Here is a 23,248-nt window from a genome sequence, read left to right on the forward strand (position 1 = left end):
GAGGGTTGTTGCTAGCCCAATCTGAGCACTCTCACTGTGCCGCCGTTTGTAGTTGCTCATGAAGTACTGTCTTTTTTTTTTTTTTTTTTCTTTCCTAAGACAGAGTGTTTTTATGTAGCCTTGGCTGTCCTAGAACTCGCTTTGTAGATCAGGCTGACCTCAAACTCACAGAGATCCACCTGCCTCTGCCTTCTAAGTGCATGTATTACAGCCTGATGTTAAAAAAAAAAAAAAGTACCATCCTTAATGTGTGGCAATAACTGGTGGGCCAGCAGGTGTATGTCAAGCTCATGAGAGAATTCCTGTGGCTGCTGGCCTGGTACCTCCTTCCTGAGCATTTTCTGCCCTGTACAGGAAGTCTACTTTGGTCTATAAACAGGTGAGGGAAGAGGCCTGGGGCAGGCACAGGGAGCCATGGGGTCTATGATGAGCACTGCTCTTACTCCAAGATGCGAGGCCCTCTAATGACCTCCTTCTCCCCTAAGTACTATGCTGGCCTAGGAACTGTTAAGAACAGGGTGGGTGGCAGAAGCTAAGAAAAAACCAAAACAACAACAACAACAAAACTGGTTATCATCTTCAGGCCCCCACTACCCTGTCCTGACCCCCACACTTCAGCCCAAGTCCACTTCTTGGCTCTTCACAGCCTCCTCTCATATGAGCCTAAAAAATTCCACACTTAGTTCACCTGGGGCTTGTTTCCTCCACAGCTCCCACACTCCTTCACAGCCCTGCACTTGAGTTATATGATGGTGTTCTTCACGCCTAGGTGAAGGGCTGGGAAACAAAACTGCATAAGCCAGTCTGGAAGGCTGTAGAATATTGTAGGAAAAGACAAATCCTTCCTCTAGCTGGCACCAAAAGTCTGCATTGAGGCATCGCATAAGTGGTTTTTTAGGTTAACTTTAAAATGAATAATTCAGAGGTTCCCATTCTACTTGTGAAGTGTCAGACAAACAGTTTGGCTGGGGCCAGACTTGCTGGCCCCACACAGACTGTCCTTTCCCTTCATTGTGACCTCATTGGATTTGGCTTCACATCTTTAGGGATGCCCTCCATCCTGTCTAATCGCTAAAATACCACAGAGGAAGTCCACAATACTCTGATGGAAGGAAAAAAATAGAAAGGTTAATTGCAATATAAAGTTTTCCCTTGGAGTCAAGCAAACAGTAAATCAGGGCATTGCAGCAATTCTGTGCTTGTAAAAAACACCCAAACAATGAAGTATCACGTGGAGGGAAATGGCCTGGCCATCAGGTTGTTAAATGATGGAGCTTTTTGTACAAACACAAGTCTTAAAAAGTCATCTCCCCCTTTTATTCAGACTCCATCCATTCTCAGAGCCTTATTGTTTCAGGGTGTTTTCTTACAACTACTTTAAATACACTGTGGAAGCAGGCATGATGAGAACGGTAGGCAAGACACACAACTTCCCAGTTTGGTTACAAGATTATTTTTAGAAGGTGTGTGATATGTGTGTGTGTGTGTGTGTGTGTGTGTGTGTGTGTGTGTGTTTCTGTGTATGAGAGACACACGTGCATGTATAAACACCTATGTCTTTATTCCTCTTTTAAAGGAAGCACCAGGTAAGTTTTAACTATCATTTATTACAGTGTGTGTGTGTACGCGTGTGCATGCCATGCCATGCTATGCTGCACCACTGCATCTGGAGGTCGGAAGACAACTTTCAGGAGTCAGTTTTCTCCTTCCACCTTTACCTAGGTTCTGGGGATTAAATGCAAGTCGGAAGGCTTGTGTGGCAAGTGCTCTTAACTGCTGAGCCATCTCATCAACTCTCTCTTTAAAATTTATTATTATGAACACACACACACACACACACACACACACACACACACACACACACACACACGTTTCTCGAGACAAGGTTTCTCTGGGTAGCCCTGGCTGTCCTAGAACTTGTTTGTAGACCAGCCTGGCCTTGAGCTCAGAGATCTGCCTGCCAAATGCTGGGACTATACTACCACGCCTAGTCTTTAGAAGGGAGTCTTAATGGGTAAGTCATATGCTCCTGCTTTCCTTCATGGCTGGATAACTTTGGTTGATAAAAATTTCTTCACTGGGACAGGATCAAGGTCAAATAATTGGTTTTATAGCCTATGTTTTTTCGTTTTAACTTTTTATTTTACTATTACAGCCATTATTACATTATATGTATGTGTGAGACTGTAGTATGCATGTCAAGACATGCATGTGGAGGTCAGAGGAGCACTCTGGAGAACTGATTCTCTCCTTCTACCTTTATATGGGTTCTGGGGTTGAACTCAGATGATTAGGCTTGAGAGCAAGCACCAGCTCATCACTGTACAATGCCCCTGTTGTTCTGGACAGGAAACTGAATCCAGTGATTTTTACAAAGACAGTTAAAGGAGGATCCTGAATACTCAGTTGACAGATTTCTCCAGTTTTTTTGGGGGTGGGGAGAAGCAGTGTGTTAAAAATAATACAATGACAAGAGCGACAGTCAGTGTAGGTCACCTACTACCCATATTTCATTCAAGGGTGGTGATTTTTCTGCTAAACAGCTGAAAATTGTTGGAAATGACCTTGTGTGGTGGGCACACCTATAATCCCATCATTAAGGAACTGCAGGCAGGCAGATCTGTGTTCAAGGCCAGCATTCACTATATAGCTTGCTAGAGTCTAGCCTGAACTAAACAATGCTCTTTCTCAAAACAAAACATCTCTCACCCCAGACAAAAGGTAGAAAATCAAAATAACTTATAAGAATTCATTGGTAGGAATTCAAAGGTTCAGAACAAATGAGTCTCACTGCAGAGGGAGGGTTAAGGTAATGTAGTATAATTTGCTGCTATTTGGACATGGCCTATGATTACAGTGCTGTATGGAATGGCAGAACACTGAAACACACCACTTTTAAAAGGTCTCAGATGGGCTCGCTGCAAGGGAGCCTCAGTAAGAGAGGAACTGAAGAAGACTCATGTGCTGAGTTAATGTAGTAACTCTCTCTGAAATACACCAGGAAGTCATCAGCAGCCAGACATCAAGGTCATTCTCAGCTACACAGCAAGTTAGAGGCCAGCCTGGGCTACAGGGGAACCTGTGTCAGAACAAAACATCTCCTGTTCCTGTTGTCACAAAAGTTTTGAAAAAGTCAATACCTATGGGTAATATGGTTGCCAAGCAATTCAGTTTAGCAAATAGGTGGTTAGACATGAGGTCAGCAAAGCATGGTTTTTTGTTTTGTTTTGTAAAGAAAAGAAAATAGGGGCTGGAGAGATGGCTCAGAGGTTAAGAGCACTGACTGCTCTTCCAGAGGTCCTGAGTTCAATTCCCAGCAATCACATGGTGGCTCATAAACCATCCGTTATGAGATCTGGTGCCCTGTTCTGGTGTGCAGATATACATGGAAGCAGAATGTTGTATACATAATAAATAAATAAAATCTTTAAAAAAAGAAAAGAAAAGAAAAGCAACTCCCTTATGGCAATTGTAAATACCTGGAAAATGAAAAAAATTATCTACAATAGGGATATAATTATTAAAACAATGAGACATATGTTCTATCTACAAAAGTCAAATTACAAAATGCTAGTGCATAGAAAGTATAATGATGACATTCTATATTTGCAGGTGCATTAAATATAAATAAAGGTAAATTTACTGCCAGAGTTAAATTATAAAACCTGATAAAATGGTAAGAGGCATACTGTAAAAATTAGGTGAGCATATAGAAAAAGGCATAAAAAGCAACAACAAAAAACCAAGAGACAGTAAGACAGTGTATGGACATGAAAATTAAAGATTGTATGCAACTTATCAGGATAAAGATTTAGGCAGATAGAAGCCATAGGCATGTAATTATTCTTCTACTTCCCACCCCCCTTTTTCTTTTTTTGATTATTTCATTCATTCATTCATTCATTCATTCATTCATTCATTCATTCATTCATTTTTGGGGACAGGGTTTCTCTGTTTAACAGCTCTGGCTGTCCTGGAATTCTTTGTTGACCAGGCTGGCCTTGAACTCACAGAGATTCACCTACCTCTGCCTCCTGAGAGCTGGGATTAAAGGAGTGCCCCACCAATGCCTGGCTTGAGAAATGTAATTTTTTATGTCTGATTTGTACCATGCAAAATATTAGACAAATTAGATTCTAATGTGGTGAATTGGGTTTGGTGCTACATATCTGTAACTACCAGCCTTGAGTTAACATGTGCAATGCCACATCTCATTCAAACATGATTTTTAAAAATTAATTTAAAGACAGGGTCTCATGTAGGCTACGCTAACTTGTTACGGAGGCAAGGATGCCGTTGAACTCTGAGTGCTAGAATTAAATGCATGCACTACATGTCCAATTTATCCAATAGTTATACAATAGTGGGATTTGAGTCAAGGGCTCCATACATGCTAGGTATGCACTCTACCCACTAAGCTACAGCCCTAGAATGTCTCGAATATATACATTTACTACCAGCAACAATCACTTCCAATAACAGTTAGTACAATGTTAAAGGAAACTCAAATTTGTGTTTGAGGCATCTTTTAGTGGGAGGCTAAATACCACGACGAGTGGCAGACCACCATAGTGCTGAGCACCGGAAGTGTCTGCGATACAACTGAATGGGGTGTAAAAACAGCATTAGTGTTGGCACACAATGCTCCACATCTGAAATTACCCTGGTGTGTTGACTGCCTTTACAATGGGAGGAAATCGCTATACCACACATTGACAACCATAAAGACAATACTTCTTCTGGGTCCAGATTCAGATCTGCTTGAATTCTCTCCATAGACCCAATGCTAAGCAAGTAGGGGGATGGCCCTGAGCATAGCTTGAGTTGGGAGTTAGAGCACACAGGTGTGGAAGGGCACGGATTCGGTGGGGGGCTAGCCTTGGAATGGGAGGGAGCTGTTAAGGCAACTGCACTGTGATCTGGGACTTGTCCTTGGAGGCAGGAGAGCAAGCAAGGGGGAGGATCTTAAGCAGGGCAGCTTGAAATAGGATTATTGTATTTCAGACCCTCTTAGCAGATCCTTGGTAGTAGGTAGATTCATCCAGGGGGAAAATGGCAGCAGAGAGACAAGTTGATGACATAGAAGTGATGCTGAGAGGGGAAGGAGCCCAGATTATGGTGGTAACAGTGGAGCTAAGAAATAAGGAATGAAGACAGTTGTGGAAGAGAGACTGATGTAGATTAGATAGGTGGGCAGCAGAGAGTCAGGAAGGACCCTAGGATTCTGGAATGAAGGAAAAATACTGCATCTCTAGTGGAAGGGCAGCAGCCTACAGGGAAGAGGGAAGTTGTAGAAGGCAGTTTGAGATGCCTGTGGTACAAATATCTACCTAGGAGAAAACAGAAAAAGCATTCTCTCTGGGAATTATACATTTTGCTATTGCTTTGTAAGATATATCCATTGTAGATATTTTTATCTATCCATCAATTTATCTGTGCATTGATCCATATTCACCCTTTTCCACATTCACCTATTTGTCTGTCTACTCAATTTATTCATCTCATTTACATCCATCTATCCACCTCATTTATCTATCCAATTTATCCCCCTATAGGTTTCTGTTATTGCTTTGCGAGAAATATGTGCTAACCCTTTATCTGTCTTATCAACTGTAAATAGTTTACCCATGTCTGTTCGCCCACTCATGTCATGCATTCATGCCCCCTACCCACCAGTCCCTTCTCCCATCTGTAAATCCACTTTACTGACCTCTAACATTTTGTTATGGCTTTGTAAGAAATATATATTAACCATTTTCCTACTTATACACTGTAAATGTTTTATCCATTCTTATATCACCCATCCCATCTACCATATGCCTCCATAAATCTTTGAATATCCCATAGGTTTTCTACTTTTGGCATCATGCTTAAAAAGGTCTCTTCCATCCCCTTATTATATAAATCCCCACCTCAACTCTCTCTTAGTGTTTTCATGATTTCTTTTACATGTATATATTTAAGACATCCAGGCTTTAGTTGGCACAGACCACAGCCCTAGCTTATTATCCATATACTCAACCATTTGTTCTACTGCTTGTAAGATTCTACCCTTCTCTAACTTATTTAAGCTTGAACAATTTTTATATACAACTTGTTCTTCTTAATTTTGAAAACTTCAAAAATATAGAAAACTACTGAGGGGAAAAATAACAATCAACCATATGGTCCAAACCAGAATTAGCCACTGAATACAAATGGTCCCCTTTCCATTGTTAGCGACCAATTCTGGACCTTCTGATTCCATTTGTGCTTTTCATAGAAACTGGAGAGTCTCCAGTCTTATGTATATTCTGTAAACCTTGCAAATCGGAAAGCTTTTTTAAGGGTGGAAAGATCACAGAAATACATCCAAGTAAAAACAGTCACGATTAAAATAAGTGAAAAGGTAAAAATACACACTGAGAAAATTTTGAGACCATGCCCTGCTTCGTGCTCCAGGCTGTTTTAACTTGCTTTGGAGAACATTCCAAACACTACAGAGTTTTAATTTTCCCTTCCGAATCCTTAGGGCTGGCTTTCTGGAGATAAGAGGACACTAGTGTGGTTGTTGGGGGCGGTGGTTAATTCTCACTGTGTTGAGTGCCCCCGAGTCCTCACTGTGCTCATCTGAGCATTAAATCTGTAGGCTCAGGAGAGCAATGCGGCTGGCTGCAAGAGCGATGCCATAACGTTCAGCATTAAAAATTCATTCTGCAAGCTCGCTTCAGAACTAGCGGTCGGGGGGGGGGGGAGGGAATATGAGACACCCCACTGTCTTTCTGGCAAATGGAGACATTCCTCAACAGCCAGCACCTTAGGAAGAGAATGAAAGGGCAAACAAGCCGTGAAGAGAAACAATGAGCTCAATTATCTGGTTCTGCTCTGGCTTTCCTACAGGAAACATTTCATTCTGCTTCCTAAAAGTTTAAGTGAGAGCCACAGATGGCGAGTGTGATGAGTACCTGTTTTGCCAGCACAAGGACCTGCGTTTGGTGGCATGTGGATGCTGGGGAGATGGAGACAGGTGGGTTCCTAGGGTTTGCTGTTGAGTTCCAGGCCACTGGGGAGACCCTGTCTCAAAAACCAACGTGGATATAGTTCCTAAGAAACAACTGAGGTTGTCCTGCTTCTACATGCATGAACATACATGCATGCGTCTACAAAGTTTCTTACACGCTATCTTCTTGTCCTCGGTGGGTATCCAAGTGTCCAGTATCTCTCTTGATTTGATGTAACCAGTCCAGAAGCCCCAAGTTCTCCAAGACAGATGCATTTGGAGCTCGCCTGGATGCTACTGGGTAAAGCACATATTCCTGCCACTGCAGAGTCAGTAAGGCAAGAAGGGCCCATCCTCTGAATGAATTGTTCACACTTCAAAACCTGGGTCCTGCACAAATGTGGCATTTCCGCACTAAATTATAGTCACCATGGGGTTACTGACTGTATTAACTTGCTTCTCTCTGATAAATACTATGACTAAGAGAACCCTGGCAAGGAAAGGGTTTATTTCATCTCTCACAGCTTATAGTCCATTATGAAGGGAAGCCAGGTCAGGAACCTGGCGGCAGGAACTGAAGCAGAAACCACTGAGGAACACTGCTTACTGGCTTGCTTAGCCTGCTCTCTTCTACATCTGCCTGCCCAAGGATGACATCATTCACAGTAGGCTGGCCTTCCCACATCAATCATCAATGAAGTAAATGATTTTAGAGACAGGGTCTCTCTATGTAGCCCTGTCTATTCTAGCACTCACTATGTAGCCCAAACTGGCCTTGAACTCACAGAGACCTATCAGCCTGTCTCCAGAATGCTGGAATTAAAGGTATGCACCACCTGGTTTCCACAGTTGATTTTAAGGGACACGTTTATTGAGGTTTCACAGCTCTGGGATGGTTTGAACTTGAAACTTTTGGTCCTCGTAGTACCAGCACCTAAATGGCAAGGCAACTAATTCAAAGTTCAAAATGTAGAGTTCAAGGGCTGGGGAGATGGCTCAGTTGGTAAAAGGGTTTGTTGCCCAAATGTGAGGGACTGAGTCCAATACCCAGAACCCATGATAGGAAAAAGCTGGGCATGCTTGTCACACACTTGTATTACTAGCAGTGGGAGGCAGACAGACACTGATCCCACAGGCTTGCTGGCCAGACAGCCTAGCTTACTTGGTGAGTTCCAGGAAAACAGAGGGCTGGGGTAGCCTGAGAAAAGACAGACAAGGTTGTTTTCTAACCTCTACATGCACTCATATATGTGCACCTGTACACACTGGCACAGGCTCCCCCCCCTTTTTTTTTCTTTTTCAAGACAGAGTTTCTCTGTGTAGCTTTGGAGCCTATCCTGACACTCACTATGTAGACCAGGCTGGTCTCGAACTCACAGAGATCAGCCTGCCTCTGCCTCCTGAGTGCTGGGATTAAAGGCGTGTGCAACCACTGCCTGGCTTTGGTGCAGGCTTATACACACAGAGAGAAACAAACAAGTGTTGCCTGGCTTTGGACACAGGAAGCCACTCTCTTCGTTCCAGGCCCACCCCAAAAGACTGACACAGGAGAGCCCCTGGAGACTCACCTGACACTGAGTTTTAGATGTGAAGCAGGGCCCTCACACAGGGTGGAAAATGCCAGGGATTCTACAGGGCATATTCGTGCCTCTGAGAATAAGACATTGCAGGAAAGCTGGCAGTTCGCTCCAGGTCTGACTTAAACTACTAAACTACTGAAGTCCATACCCTCAAAATCAGAAAAGATTTGCTTCTCTGTTTTTAGAGAAACTAATCCAAGCAGAATAATTACAGCAGCTAAGTTGATGGGAAACAATTACATTCTTAAAGTGACAGGGGAGAGTGCCACTCAGGTTTCAGAGTACCTCCCGCCGCCCCCCCCCAAGCTGGATGTGTGGTGCATGCTATGTCTTTAATCCCAGTGTTCAAGAGGCGGAGGCAGGGGTGGGTGGATCTCCATGCATTTAAGACCTGGTGTACACTGTGATTCCCAGGCTGGCCAAATCTACTTAATGAGAGCCTGTCTCACAGCATCACTGATAAACAAATAAGAAGGAGGTGTGGCAGCTGGGGAGATGGCTCAGGAATTCAAAGCACTGTTACTCTTCCACATGACCCAGGCTGGGTTCCCAGTGTACATATGGCAGCTAACAACTCTAGTTGTGGAGGGTTGATGTCCCTCCTTGGGCACCAGGCTTGCATGTGGTACACAGATATACATTCAGGTAGAATACCACACATATAAAAAAAATTTAAAGAATCAAAGGAAGTGATGTTTGTGTAACATGATAGATCATAATGGCAGTGTGATTCCTGGGCTTGGTCAGATGGTCTGGCCTAGCCTAATTTCCAGAGTCACTCATGTAGAACTATGAAGAAAATGACGGCAAGACCACAAACAATAGACTTTGCCAGAAAGACACTGAACGTTTCACAGAACCCAGTCGTCATTGTTAGCCCTCACACAGGTTAACAAGGCCGTTATAGAGGCAGCCTCAGAAAGGGACATTATTTCTTTCTGGTGCTGAAGATGAAACCAAGGCCTTGTGCATGGTAGGCAATCACTCTCTCCCAGAGCCATGCCCCTCACCCCTCACTGGGAGATTCTATGCAAATGTTTTATAATGGAGGCACACCCATGCCCCAGAGAACTGTGGGGTCCTGTACAAAACAGCATTTCACTTCCAGATGAATGGAGGAGGCAGGAGCCTGGTTGGGTAATGCCTGGCCACGCCTCATCCATGCAGTTAACACAGTATGGGCTTTTCTCAATGAAAGTGTGGTGAAATTTGAGAATCCACTGTGTAATAGTCCAGAAACATCGGCTCACCAGCATGCCAGTCATACTTCCCATGGGACAGTCATGCTGGGAACCTCTGGCTTCCTCTTTCAATTTCTGCCTCCTTGTCCTCTGCTGGAGCACAGAGGTCCCTATGCCTGCACATCAGAGTTTGGGTTCTCTGAGCAATCAGCTGAACTGACTGAACAGGAAGTCTTATCTTTCCCAGAGCATGCTGCAGACTGTGATACATGCCGGCCAAACATGGTACAAAGAACATACTTTGGAATGAGCCCAAGTATTTCTTCATCAATGTTGCTTTTGTAATGTACTATGGAAGTATTTGCATATGTAATGTCTTTTCTTGAAAACAAGCAGAGGCCAGGAATCCAACATGCAGAAGCTTAAGGAAAGTTTGGGAGTGACTTAGTACGTTGACCTTAGGGTTTGTTTCTCTCTCTGCTCTCCCCAGCATGAGAGCGAACTGAACCCAGAGCCTTGAGCATATGGGGCAGGCACTCTTTATTGAGCTATACCCATCTTTCTTAAAAGATTGATTTTTTTTTTAAAGTTTTCTGAGACTGGCTTTCACGTAGCCCAAGCTGGCCTCAAAGTTGCTATTAGTTCAGGATGACTTTTAACTTGCCACCTTGTTTTTACCTCCTGAGTGTTGGTGATTAAAGCCAGGGCTAGGACTATACAAACTCAGCCACATCCCCAGCCTCTAACCTGAGCTAGAAGGAGTGTAGCATTTCATCACAACCTAACCTTGCCTTTCACTGAACTCTGTCCTGGTGGTTTCATGGCCCTCCTCATCCATCTAGGCTCACTGCAGAGGAAAACTGAAATAAGAAGCCTGGGGCTGGGTGGAGGGCTTGGCAGATAAAAGTGCTTTTCTCCCAAGTCTGGTAACCTGGGATCCATTCCCCGAAATCCACATGCTAGGAGAGAACAGGCTCCTACAAGCTGTCTTCTGATCTCCATAAAATAGTACACACACACACACACACACACACACACACACATACACACACACACACACACATACACACTCCCCCCTCTCCTTTTGGCCTCTCTCTCTCTCTCTCTCTCTCTCTCTCTCTCTCTCTCTCTCTCTCTCCCTCCCTCCCTCCACCCTCCCTCAAATGAAAATGGGAATTCTTGCATTCATTACATGGAGTCTTAGACCCAAGGGGAAGTGAACAACCATGCAACACAAGTGGAGGTAAGTGGTCAGCGGTGTGCCTTGCCCAGGCCCCTCTCAGGGTGATAGCCACTGCTTGCTTAAGGCAGACCCAGGGAACAGTGAGAATCATACAATTCATGCTGACAGACTTTATAAGATGTAACTTTCAGGCCCTAAAGGTGCTACATATGTATTTGCTATGGGGAGAACGGGACTCAGGGGAGACCATTTGAGGAGGAGGTACATTTAAAAACAGCAGAAACAATCCATTTATTTAACCCAGCAATGGTTATGATGTGAGTGCCTGCAGTCCGCTCACACAACAACTGTTTGGCAAGCCCCCCTGTGCTCCAACAAATATTAAACTGTGCTTGCCATTTGTCTACGGAATCCTGCATTAATAAACATGAAGAACAACACTTTACCTCCCACTCTCAGCGATGGGACCAAACAAAGACCAGCTGTACTCATCAATGGGGCCTTGTTCTGTGCATAAAGGCTAATTACATTTTGCTTCAAGCCTACACATGGAAAACTTTACTGCCACTGTCCCTATCACAGCCAGCCGAGCAGTCCCAGCTGACGTATGGCTGAAATGACTGCAAAAGCAGCAGTTAGGGATGGGGGTGGAGGGCTCCAAGTGGCCTTGTTGCCTTTGACCTGCATCCCCAAGGGTCTTGTATAGCCCAAATTGTCCTAACAGTGTAGCCGAAGCTGACCTTTAACTCTTCATCTTCCTGGCTTCCACCTCCCAAGTACTGGGATTAGAGGCACATGCCACCACACATGTTTCTTGTGGATGCTAGGCAAGCACCCTATCACCCGTGGCTTCTTTTTAAATGCGGGACAGGGAGAGGTCGGTGGTCTGAATGACTGACAAGCAGTGTGTACCCTATAAATTGACAAAATTTCAGACTAACACTCTCCAAGAAACATGCACAGGTTCTGTTGTGAGCATTCCCACGAGGTAACCCACGAGGTAACAAAAGGACAAACATGGTATGTACTCACAAATATGTGGATTTTAGACATAGAATAGAAGAAAACAAGAAAGGAGATACCATAATAGAGGGAGACATTTTAGGTTTAAAGAGAAATCAGGCACTAGGGAAATGTCTGGAGATCTATAAAGATGACACCAGCTAACAATCTAAGCAACAGAGGAGAGGCTACCTTAAATGCCCTCCCCTGATAATGAGATTGATGACTGATTTATATGCCATCCTAGAGCCTTCATCCAGCAGCTGGTGGAAGTAGAAGCAGACTTCCACAGCTAAACACTGAACTGAACTGGAATCTAGTTGCAGAGAAGAACCAGTGATGGGCAAAGGGGTCCAGACCAGGCTGGTGAAACCCACAGAAACAGCTGACTTGAACAAGGAGTTCTTGGTCCCCAGACTGATAGCTGGGATACCGGCATGGGACTGATCCAGACCCCAGGAACATGGGTTTCAGTGAGGAGACCTCGGAAATCTATGGGACCTCTTGTAGTAGAGCAGTACTTATCCCTAGCATAGGAATGGACTTTGGGAGCCCATTCCACATAGAGGGATACTCCCTGAGCCAAGACACATGGGGGTGGGCCTAGGCCCTATGCCAAAGGATATGACAGACTCTGAAGACCCCCTATGGAAGGCTTCACCCTCCCTGGGGAGCAGAAAGGATATGTGATAGATAGGGTTTTAGTTGGGTGGGTGGGTGGTAGTGGTAGGGGAGGAGGGGAGGGAGCTGGGATTGACATGTAAAACAATCTTGTTTCTAATTAAAATAAAAACAAAAACAAACAAACAAACAAAAAACAAGAGACATTAGGCCCCAAAGGTCACAGTGTGGATAAAGCAATTGCTCCCGGAGCAGTCTTCCCTTTGCCTTGCACCTCTCTTCCTAGGGTCTTTGTCAACACAAGTTGGAGCATTCTTTTTTTTTTTTTTTTTTTTTTTTTTTTTAAAGAGATGCTTAAAACCATCCCAGTCCGCCGGGCATTGGTGGCGCATGCCTTTAATCCCAGCACTTGGGAGGCAGAGGCAGGCGGATCTCTGTGAGTTCGAAGCCAGCCTGGTCTCCAGAATGAGTGCCAGGATAGGCTCCAAAGCTACACAGAGAAACCCTGTCTCGAAAAAACAAACAAACAAACAAGAAACAAAACCAAAAACCATCCCAGTTGTGTGTTCATGCACACATGAGTGTGAGTGCCAGAGATGTCAACCTCGCTGGTTGCTCCTCAGGAGCCATCCATCCATCCATCCATCCATCCATCCATCCATCCATCCATCCATCCATATTTATTTATTTATTTTTTGTGAAAGTATCTTTAACCGGATCCTGAGGATCATAGTTAATATAAGCTAAATGTCTAGGTAGCCCCAGGGATCTGCCTGTCTCTCCTTCCCCAGTGCTAGGATCACAGGTGAATTTTACCAAGCCCAGCTTTTCTCTGGGTGCTGGGGATCAATTCAGGTCTTCATGCTTGCATGGCAGGCACTCCCCAGTCTGAGTCACCTTCCTAGCCCCACCCAGTCCTTATTTTTTTTTTAATCAAGGAAATACATTTTCAGCCCAGTCTACCTGAAGCTCAGCGTTTCCAGACCCATCAACCCACTGTACCTGCGGGCACAGTTTTCAGAACTGTGGCAGGTCTTCCTGCGTGGCCTGGCTCTTTCACACGCCTCTTCTATCTAGACACCACCCGTCCAGTCTCACATCCTCGCCAGGTGTGGCAGGCAGCATACCCACAGCCCCAGCTACTTCAGAAGCTGATGCAGGAAGATCTCTTAAACCTAGGAGTTTGAGATCAGCCTAAGTAGCTCAGTGAAACCCCCTTTCAAAAAAGAACAAAAAAGAGGACTGGGAATGTGTCTTGGTGCATAAAGAAAGCACTTGCCACACAAGCAGAAGGACTGTTGTTCAGAGCCCCAGGACCCACCTAAACTCTGTATTGGCACAGTAGGCTCCCTGAACACAGCACTAGGGAGTCCAGGATGGGTATTCCCTAAGCGAGCTGCAGAATCATGAGTTCTGGGTTCAATGAGACCCAGAGTCAATACATCTAAGGTGAAGAGAACTGTTGAGGGAAACACCCGACATAAACTTGACTCCCACAACCAGGCACGCACGTGTGCATGTGGGCCCACGCACACTTACACACGCATGCACACTCACACATGCATGCACACTCACACACAGGCACACTCACACACATGCACACTCACACATGCACACTCACACACACTCATACACACAAGCAGAAGCATGTGTGTATGCACACTCATACACACATGCACACACATGCACACTCATACATGCATGCACTCACGCACACACACGCACACACACACACACACACGCATACTCACACATATGCACACACACTCATACACACATGCACACTCACATGCATGCACACTCAAATGCACACATGCACTCATACACACATGCACACTCACACATGCACACTCATACACACATGCACACTCACACATGCACACTCATACACACATGCACACTCACACATGCACTCATACACACCTGCACACTCACACACATGCACAATCATACACACACGCACATCAAAAGCTCTCAAAAGAAAAGAATGCTAAATCCATGATCACTGACACCCAAGGTCTTTGACCTCCAAAGGTATGCTATTGCATGCACACATAGATACAGAGACACATAAACAAGCACATACAAGAAAGTAGGACAGCTTAATAATGAAAAATAGTGACATGAAAAACTATATTTCCAAACTCACTAGGACATAGGCCAATCAAGACAGTGATGTGGAGTGGAAGGAGAAGCCTCATGCTGATTAGCATGCTATTTGTATATAAGGACAGCCAGCTCTATGTAGAGATTCAGTCTCAAACAAAAAACAAAAGAAAACAAAAAACTTCAGCTACTAAAAAAAAGACTATTTAGTAGAACAGTCCAAGCATAAATGATCATATGGCATGAAGATAAAACACTGACAGAAAAGGGGACAGGAACACTGGTCCAGGAGTTTCATCATGGAAGGTGGTACGGTTTCTGTTGTGGGAATGTGTTGTGGGTGAGGGAATCTATGTGCTTTCAAAGGGCGGGGGCAGCATGTGTCTTCCAGTTGGATGATGGCAGTTGTTCTCAGATGGCCCTGTCTTTGGGATGGAAGGAGGTAAGCCCAAAGCCACAGGATTTTACAAGGAAATTTAACCAGTATTCCCTTAGGCTGATCTCATGTTGTGCTCTTCAAGTCCAAGTGCAGAGCATGGAAGCAGGGTGATGGCCTGAAGGTTTCCATGAGGTTTAGATATGTCATCAAGTCAGCCAGCTAGGAAGACTGATGGGGACATCTGGGTCTCTGTGACTAAGTTCTCCATTTTCTAGTAAACTTTGACTGCAGGGCTGGGGAACTAACTAGGCCCTTAAGGCTCAGGACTACTAAACAAACCAGAGCAGAAGGTCAAGAGATGGCCCTGAGGCTGGGGAGATGATGACTCAGTCAGTAAAGGGCATGCTCTATAAGAATGAGGGCTTGAGTTCAGATCCCTAGCACCCATGTGTGTACAAAGCCTAGTGTGGTGGCACATGTTGGTACCCCCACTCCTGAGGATCACCTATCCTTAGATGGATCCCTAGAGCTCACTGGTATTGCGTGCACGAAGATGATCCATAGTCTGTAAGGTTAGGATACCTTTATTAAGATAAACACCAGCCAAACGCAAGCCAGAGCGTGCCCAGAGGCAGCAAACTAGCGAGGCCAGAGCCAAGGGGCTCTCCACATGTCTGCACCCCTTAAGAACTACCTCCGAGTCATCCTCGACCTCCCCTAACCATGCCCTCACAGGCCTGGTCAGGCACACCTGTAGGGGCTCCTAGGAGGCAGGGCTACAGTGTCTCCCTACACACTGGCCAACCACCTAACTCCCGCATCAACTCCAAGTGTATTGAGATGTCTGGCTTTAAAAAAATAGGTGGTGAGCTGGAAGTGATTCAGTGGTTAACAGCACTGGCTGCTCTTCTAGATGATCTGAATTGGATTCCCAGCATCCACATGGTGGCTTATAACTGGCTGATAACTCTAATTCCAGGGGCTCTGCTGCTATCTCTGGTTTCTGGGAACAACAGGCATGTACACAGTGCAGTTATACATGCAGGCAAAACATCCATATACATAAAACAATAAAGTAAATTTAAAAATAAGGTAGAGAGTGATTGAGGGATATAGCTGATGTCTGGCTTCCATGGGAACACACACTCAAGTACATACTTGGACTCATATGCTGCACAAAAAGGACAAGGATTGCTGGTGTAAGGGGTGTAAGTCCTGTCTCTCATTACAATAGGGTGGGAATAACTCAGACCTGACCCTACTGATACCCATTGGAGCAACATGTGAGAAACCAAGGCCGGTGTTCCCAGTGGCCGGAGGCAGTGCTGCTGGTGACTTTTTTGTGGTAAAAGCTGTGAAAACTTCAGCCTTGCACAGCCTGTCTGAATGTTAGCCATAGATAGCAGACTGTGGTATCCTCACAACTTAGGCAATATCAGTTCCTTGTCTGCTCATCTGCAAGGTGAGGTCTTGTAGCAAGTGTTCCTGGTCAGGTAGGCAGGAAGTGTCATTGGCTCAGCCTCATCCCTGTGTCCCCACACAGGGAGCCCAGCACAGAGCTGTAAGGCTCAGTGACAAGCCACCTTTATGGGCTATGCTTATTCTTTCTAAGGCACTCTGTCCCAGAAAAAAAGGTGACACAATTTCCACAGAAGTGTACCATGAATCACATCTCTTATAAGTTCACTCTTTCCTAACATAGGAAAAAAGGAGCAGAGCACATGTGCTGGACATGGCTAAGCAGGTAAAAGTGCTTGCTGTGTAAGTATGATGATGGGAATTTGACTGCTAGAACACAAATAAAAAAGCCCAGGTTCAACTCCTACCACGTACATAGTGGCTCACAATCACCTATAACTCCAGCTTCAGAGGATCTGATGCCCTCTTTTGGCTGGTGCAGGTATTGCACACACATACGCAAGACATACAGACAGGCAAACTCATAAAATAAAACATAAAGGGGCTGGAGAGATGACTCAGAGGATAAGAGCACTGTTTGTTTTCCAGAGGACCTGGGTTCAACTCCCAGCAACCACATGGTGGTTCACAACCATCTGTAAAGAGACCTGGTGCCCTCTTCTGGTGTTTAGGCACACATTCAGGCAGAACAGTGTATGCATAATAAATAAATCTTAAAAATAAATAAATAAAAAGCCGGATGTGATGCATATCTGTAATCCCAGAAATCCTACAGTGCAACAAGAGGTGGAGACAGGAGGCTCACCTAGAGGCTTTCAGGCCAGCTAGCCTACAGGGTACAGCAGGTGGAGACAAGAGGAGGCCCTGGCTCAGCAAGGACTGACTCATCAAAGGGTCCTCTAACTTGTACATGTGCACTGTGGTATGCACATCCATTCACACACACATGCACACACTGAAAAAGCAAAGACTAGACTTCTCCGTGACCAGGGAAGACATTTCAGTGGGGATGGACGTGATACAAGAGACTTATTGGACTGATACTGTATCTTGGCATCATGACAGGAGGTTGAGTGCCTTCTAAGTCCATCTTCTGTAGATTAGTAACAGCAGAGACATCCTGACCAAATGCAAAAAAAAAAAAAAACCAACCAAACAACAACAAAACAGAGGACGATGTCACACAGACACTTACTTTGCAGTAGTTTCTTCATCATATTTAGTTTTTAGGTCAAATAATTCTGTTCGTGTTTTTTCCAGGGCTGAAAGGCAAGGACAGAAACCACAATATAAGACCAATCTTGTTTAAGACAGGGTCTATGTATCCCAGGCTATCTTTGAACTCATTATATAGCCAAAGATAACATGTAACGTCTGATCCACCTGCCTCTACCAACCCAGCACTCAGATTACAGGTATGAGCCAACACCTATGCCTGCTTTTCTAGGTACTGGGGATCAAATTCAGATATTTTTTTTGAGTGCTGGACAAGCACTCTACAGATGGAACTATATTCCCATCTCTTTAGGTTGCTTTCAAAGATGGGGTTTTATGTAGTCTAGGCTGGCCCCGAATTCTGGATCTCCCTAGGTACAATTTCCCAGTGTTTGAACTCAGATCCTATTATACTTTCAATCACTATCTTAGGATACCTCTACTTATTAAAAAAAAAAAATTTATGGCGGGCTGGAGAAATGGTTCAGAGGTTAAGCTCTTGCAGAGGACTCAAGTTTGGCTCTCAGTACCCATGTTGTGCAACTCATAACTGTCTAACTCTAAAGGGATCTGATGCCTCCTCAGACAGCTGCACTCATGTATATGTACACGTACACACACATACACACGTTTATTCTAAAGTAGCGTGCTCTGTGGTAGGAGCAGAAACCTCATCTATAGACTGTCAACTTCATTTACTAGTTGAACAGAAAGGCATAGTGACGTGCCTGTCATTTCAGCACTGAGGCAGAAGCAGGAGGATCATAAGGTCCAGGCTAGCCTGGGTTACATGATGAGATCTTAATAGGTCCATAAATGGTAAGGGTATTTTCTGAGGCTTATCTTTTTTTTCCCCTTCGTGGTCTAGGATAGAAGTCTCTCCATGACAGGTCACAAGCAGAACAATTAGCTTTACTTTTAACATACTCAGAAGTGAAGTGTCTGGGTAAAGAACTGAACATGCCCACCCCTACATACCACACAGCCAGCCTCAAGAGGCAATCTCCATTCATATCCACACAGTGGCTGTGACCATGCTCCTGTACCCTCAGCAACAATGGCAGTATCTGTTTTAAAAAAAGCCGATAGAATGATGGGCAAAACCATCTTCCACCGATTTATCTGCAAATCTCTGACTGTTAAAAACTGTTAGCTCTTTCCCTTATGATGTACACTGCTCCTTCACTTACTGTTCTACTGGACTGATTTTTCACTTTCTAGAATTCGTAAGTGGTATTTATACCATGTGTGTAGACATATGTATGTATATACACACACGGCAAAGAATGAATGGAAGGTTTTGCCCATGCTAGCCAGGTACTCTACAATTGACCCACACTTGAAGCCCCTCACTGGGGGATTCTAAGCAGGGGCTCTACCACTGAGCCACACCCCAACCCCTCACTGGGGGATTCTAGGCAGGGGCTCTACCACTGAGTCACACTCCAGCCCCTCACTGGGGGATTCTAGGCAGGGGCTCTACCACTGAGTCACACCCCAGCCCCTCACTAGGGGATTCTAGGCAGGGGCTCTACCACTGAGCCACACCACAGCCCCTCACTAGGGGATTCTAGGCAGGGGCTCTACCACTGAGCCACACCACAGCCCCTCACTGGGGGATTCTAGGCAGGGGCTCTACCACTGAGTCACACTCCAGCCCCTCACTGGGGGATTCTAAGCAAATGCTCCTTTGCAGAGCTGCATTTATTCATTTGACTGTTAAACTGGCTGTGACTATTTTTTGTGCCTCTAACATTTGTGTTCTAAGTTGGATCATGATGTCTTCTTATTTTTCTCCCCACATTTAAAGATACCATGCTGCTTCCCTCTCAGAAAAAGAAACAAAAAAAGAAAGACAAACTTTGGTATAACCTTTTTTGGTATCTTTTAGAATTTAAAGGTTCTGTTATTAGAGTTCTTAACTTCATTTCAGGTAGCACCTACCCCCATTATTGTTCCAAATGAGATGTCAGTTCTTGACAGTTTGGTGATTTAGAAGTGTTTGTTGGAAAGAAGAGCAGGAAGGATGGCTGGGGCAGGGAGGAAGAAGGCAGGGGAGCCACCCACGTCCACATTAGCAACTCAATGCAGTGACTAATGCAGTCAGGTAGAGCAGCCTGGGACTCAGGCTTCAGTTGTGTGGGCTCAAGGCTGCTAACTGCAGGATGCCCAGGAGCAACAAGTATCAGAGGGGCTAGGAAAAGGCCAGGAGACTGCCCGCGCTTGCCCAGCCCACTTCCATCTTCCCCATGAGAGGACAGAGAGCATCCAACCTGTTTGCAGCGTCTGGAGTTTGTGCTCAGCTTCTTCCAGCTTTGAGGTGGTGGACATCTGGGTCTCTTGCAGCTTTCTGGGGGAAATAAAGAGGTAGGTAGGTAGATAGATAGATAGATAGATAGATAGATAGATAGATAGATAGATAGATAGACAGACAGACAGACAGACGGGCAGACAGACAGACAGACGCCAAATTGGTCATCTTGTTGTGACTGCTGAGATAGGCTGTGTACCCGGCTGGAGGCAGGCCTCTAAGTACAGCTCAAATCTCTGCCCCTCACCTTTATGAGTGCATTTTATACAGCATGGGGTGTGCACCCATCAGGACCTGACATGTGTAGCAATCAGTGTGGAAGGTTCTATAGGAAACTTGTTCCGAGACGGCAGATATTAAAAAGAAATGAAACAGCATCATCACACACTCATTGTTCTAAAGTTGGGGAGAAGAATGATACATTTACATTCTGCTGACACAGAAAAGGAATCTGTTGGCATAAAGGATGTCCTAAACAGATGTGACAGCTGTCCTTTCCTCTAAAGTGGAGCGCAAGTGCTACCACAGTGCGCGGGGGTGGGGGATTATGAATATCTGAAAGCAGTTTACTATTCCCATGGTCTCCAAATGCTGTCTCCAGCCAAGAAATAACATGCTTTCTCTGTGTCTAGAGAAAAAAAAATCTAAAAATAACTTCATTATTTTTTCTATCACATGAATTTAACATATGCTCAATACAATAACCCTGGGGATAATGACAGCTTAAAAAAGTAAAAACAGGCAAATTTTTGTCACCTATAGAAAAGATCTGCTAATTCTTTCATGTGTGTCTATTATAAAATGGAAGACACATTATAAATGATAAAATTGCACAAGACCAGACTTCATTTTCCTGCACCTACATCAGATGGCTAGCAACTGCATGTGACTAGCTCAGTGTGTGTGTGTGTGTGTGTGTGTGTGTGTGTGTGTATGTGTGCGTACTCGCACACACGCATGCCCTCTTTTGGCCACTGCAGGTAATCTGTACACACACTGCATACCCACATAGACACACATTCATACACATACATATAATTAAAAATAAAAGAAAATCCTATTTTAAAAATTATATGCTCATGTATGTGTATGTATGTGTGTGTGCACACTAAACGTGCATTGGAGTGGGAGCTAGAGGCCAATGTCTGTATCTCCCTCAATTGTCTCTAGAGCCAATGTCTGTATCTCCCTCAACTGTCTCTAGAGCCAATGTCTGTATCTCCCTCAACTGTCTCTAGAGCCAATGTCTGTATCTCCCTCAACTGTCTCTAGAGCCAATGTCTGTATCTCCCTCAACTGTCTCTAGAGGCCAATGTCTGTATCTCCCTCAACTGTCTCTAGAGGCCAATGTCTGTATCTCCCTCAACTGTCTCTTCACTTACTTTTTGACATAGTCTCTCACTGGACCCTGACTCACTGATTTGGCTGGATTGGCCGGAGAGATTCCTTAGCAAGCAATCCACCTGTTTTCACTCCTCAGTTGTGTAGCAGTACTTGGCTTTTTTACATGGGCACTGAAAATATGAACTCAGGTCCTCACATTTTTTGTAGCTAGCATTTTACCAACTGAGCCACCTCTCCAAGACCCAAAGCTTTGTTTTTTGTTTTGCTTTCTGTTTTTCTTTTGTTTTGTATTTTGAGACAAGAGTCTTTCTAAATAGCCCTGGTTGTCCTGGAACTTACTCTGTAGACCAGACTTGCCTCTATATTGCAAAGATCCACCTTCGTCTGCCTTCTGAATGCTGGGATTAAAGGTGGCACCCCAAACTGTTTAAAAAAAATTATAGCCAGGCGGTGGTGGTGCACACCTTTAGTCCCAGCACTCAGGAGGTAGAGGCAGGCGGATCTCTGTGAGTTTGAGGCCAGAGTGATCTACAGAGCTAGTTCCAGGGCAGCTAGGGATATTACACAGAGAAACCCTCTCTTGAAAAAACCATAAATAAAATAAAAAAGTTATAAGAGGATAGGAAGTACAGTCCTTTTTAATTTTTCCACTCCTGAGGGTTCCTTTGTACCTTTCTACAATGCACATAGTGGACATAAGTAACTACAGGGCATACTAACTACTATGTGACATACAATGTATGTAAACTAATATGCAATACATTAGTACACAACAGACTGACAAGTATTGCACTGCAGAGTAACATGTAACATACAGTAATGTGTTAACAGTACAAAGTAAAGTAACATGTAATAGTATGTAAGAATTACATTAAAATTAACAAGCTATGGTGCAATATAAATTCCGCCCCCCTTTGGGGGAGGGGAGGGTTGAGAAAGGGGCTCCCTTTAGCTAAGGCTGGCCTCCAACTCTAGATGTCTCCGCCTCAGCCTCCTATGTACTGGGTCTTGAGACAGTTGCGCTTTCCTTTCTTCTGTATGCACACTGTGGCGGCTTGCCTTTCCCTCCCTCACCGTGTTTGGAAGCGCTCTCTCTGCTCCAGCATACATTGCCTCCCACCATCCACATCACCAAATGGAACCAAAAAGCCACAGACACATAAGACTGTTTAGTTTATTTCTGCTAAACATTTTGTTAACTATGTTTTTTGGATAATTTGGAGAGTGAATGTTGGACGAAATTCTAACAGGGCAATTTCAATGGTCACAGGCTATATGTAATTATTTTTCTTTTTATATATTGAGGACCTTCCCATTAAAAGTCCTCTAATTTAAAACTCCTGCCAGTGTGTTTTTGTAAGCCTTGCCAACACTGGATAAAATCAAACTCAATATTTATTGCTGTCTCTTTGTAAGCTCAAATATTAGACTCTGCCTACTTTCAGAGGGTTTTGTTACTAGTTTTTGTTTGTTTATTAAGATTGGGTCTCATGTAGCCAAGGCTGGTCATGAACTCCAATCTTCTGTCTACACCCCCTGAGTGATGGGATTATTGGTATGCACCATCATGAATGACAAGCAGAACTGATCATTTCTTTTCATTAAGAGCTCTGTGTATATACAGAAGATTCACCCCTGGAGCTAGAGAGCTTGGGTTGGTGGTCAAGAACTCTTGCTACTCTTAAAAAGACCAGGGTTTAGTTTCCATCACCCACATAAGGCAGCTCATCACTGTCTTAAATCCAGTTCTAGGGGATCTGATGCCCATTTCTGGCCTTCACAGGCACTGCATACACATGGTGCACATAGATTCATAGAGGCACACATAAATAAAAGTATAAATATTTGAAAAGAAACTTGGGGCTAGAGAAATGACTCATTGATAAAGAACACACAGACTGCTCAACCAGAGGACCTTAGTGTGGTTC

The 23,248-nt window shown here is 44.4% G+C and overlaps 1 protein-coding gene across 1 annotated transcript in view; it reads right to left on the bottom strand.

Moving 5' to 3' along the window:
• Window positions 1–23,248, bottom strand: part of Cux1 (cut like homeobox 1) — a 299,475-nt gene that overhangs the window by 81,017 nt on the left and 195,210 nt on the right. Inside the window, 2 exon segments of the mRNA XM_027416212.2 lie at window positions 17,646–17,712; window positions 19,939–20,015. Of these exon segments, the coding sequence (XP_027272013.1) occupies window positions 17,646–17,712; window positions 19,939–20,015 (144 nt within the window).

Source organism: Cricetulus griseus, chromosome 4 (genome assembly GCF_003668045.3).
Source record: "Cricetulus griseus strain 17A/GY chromosome 4, alternate assembly CriGri-PICRH-1.0, whole genome shotgun sequence".
Taxonomy (NCBI): Eukaryota; Metazoa; Chordata; class Mammalia; order Rodentia; family Cricetidae; genus Cricetulus; species Cricetulus griseus.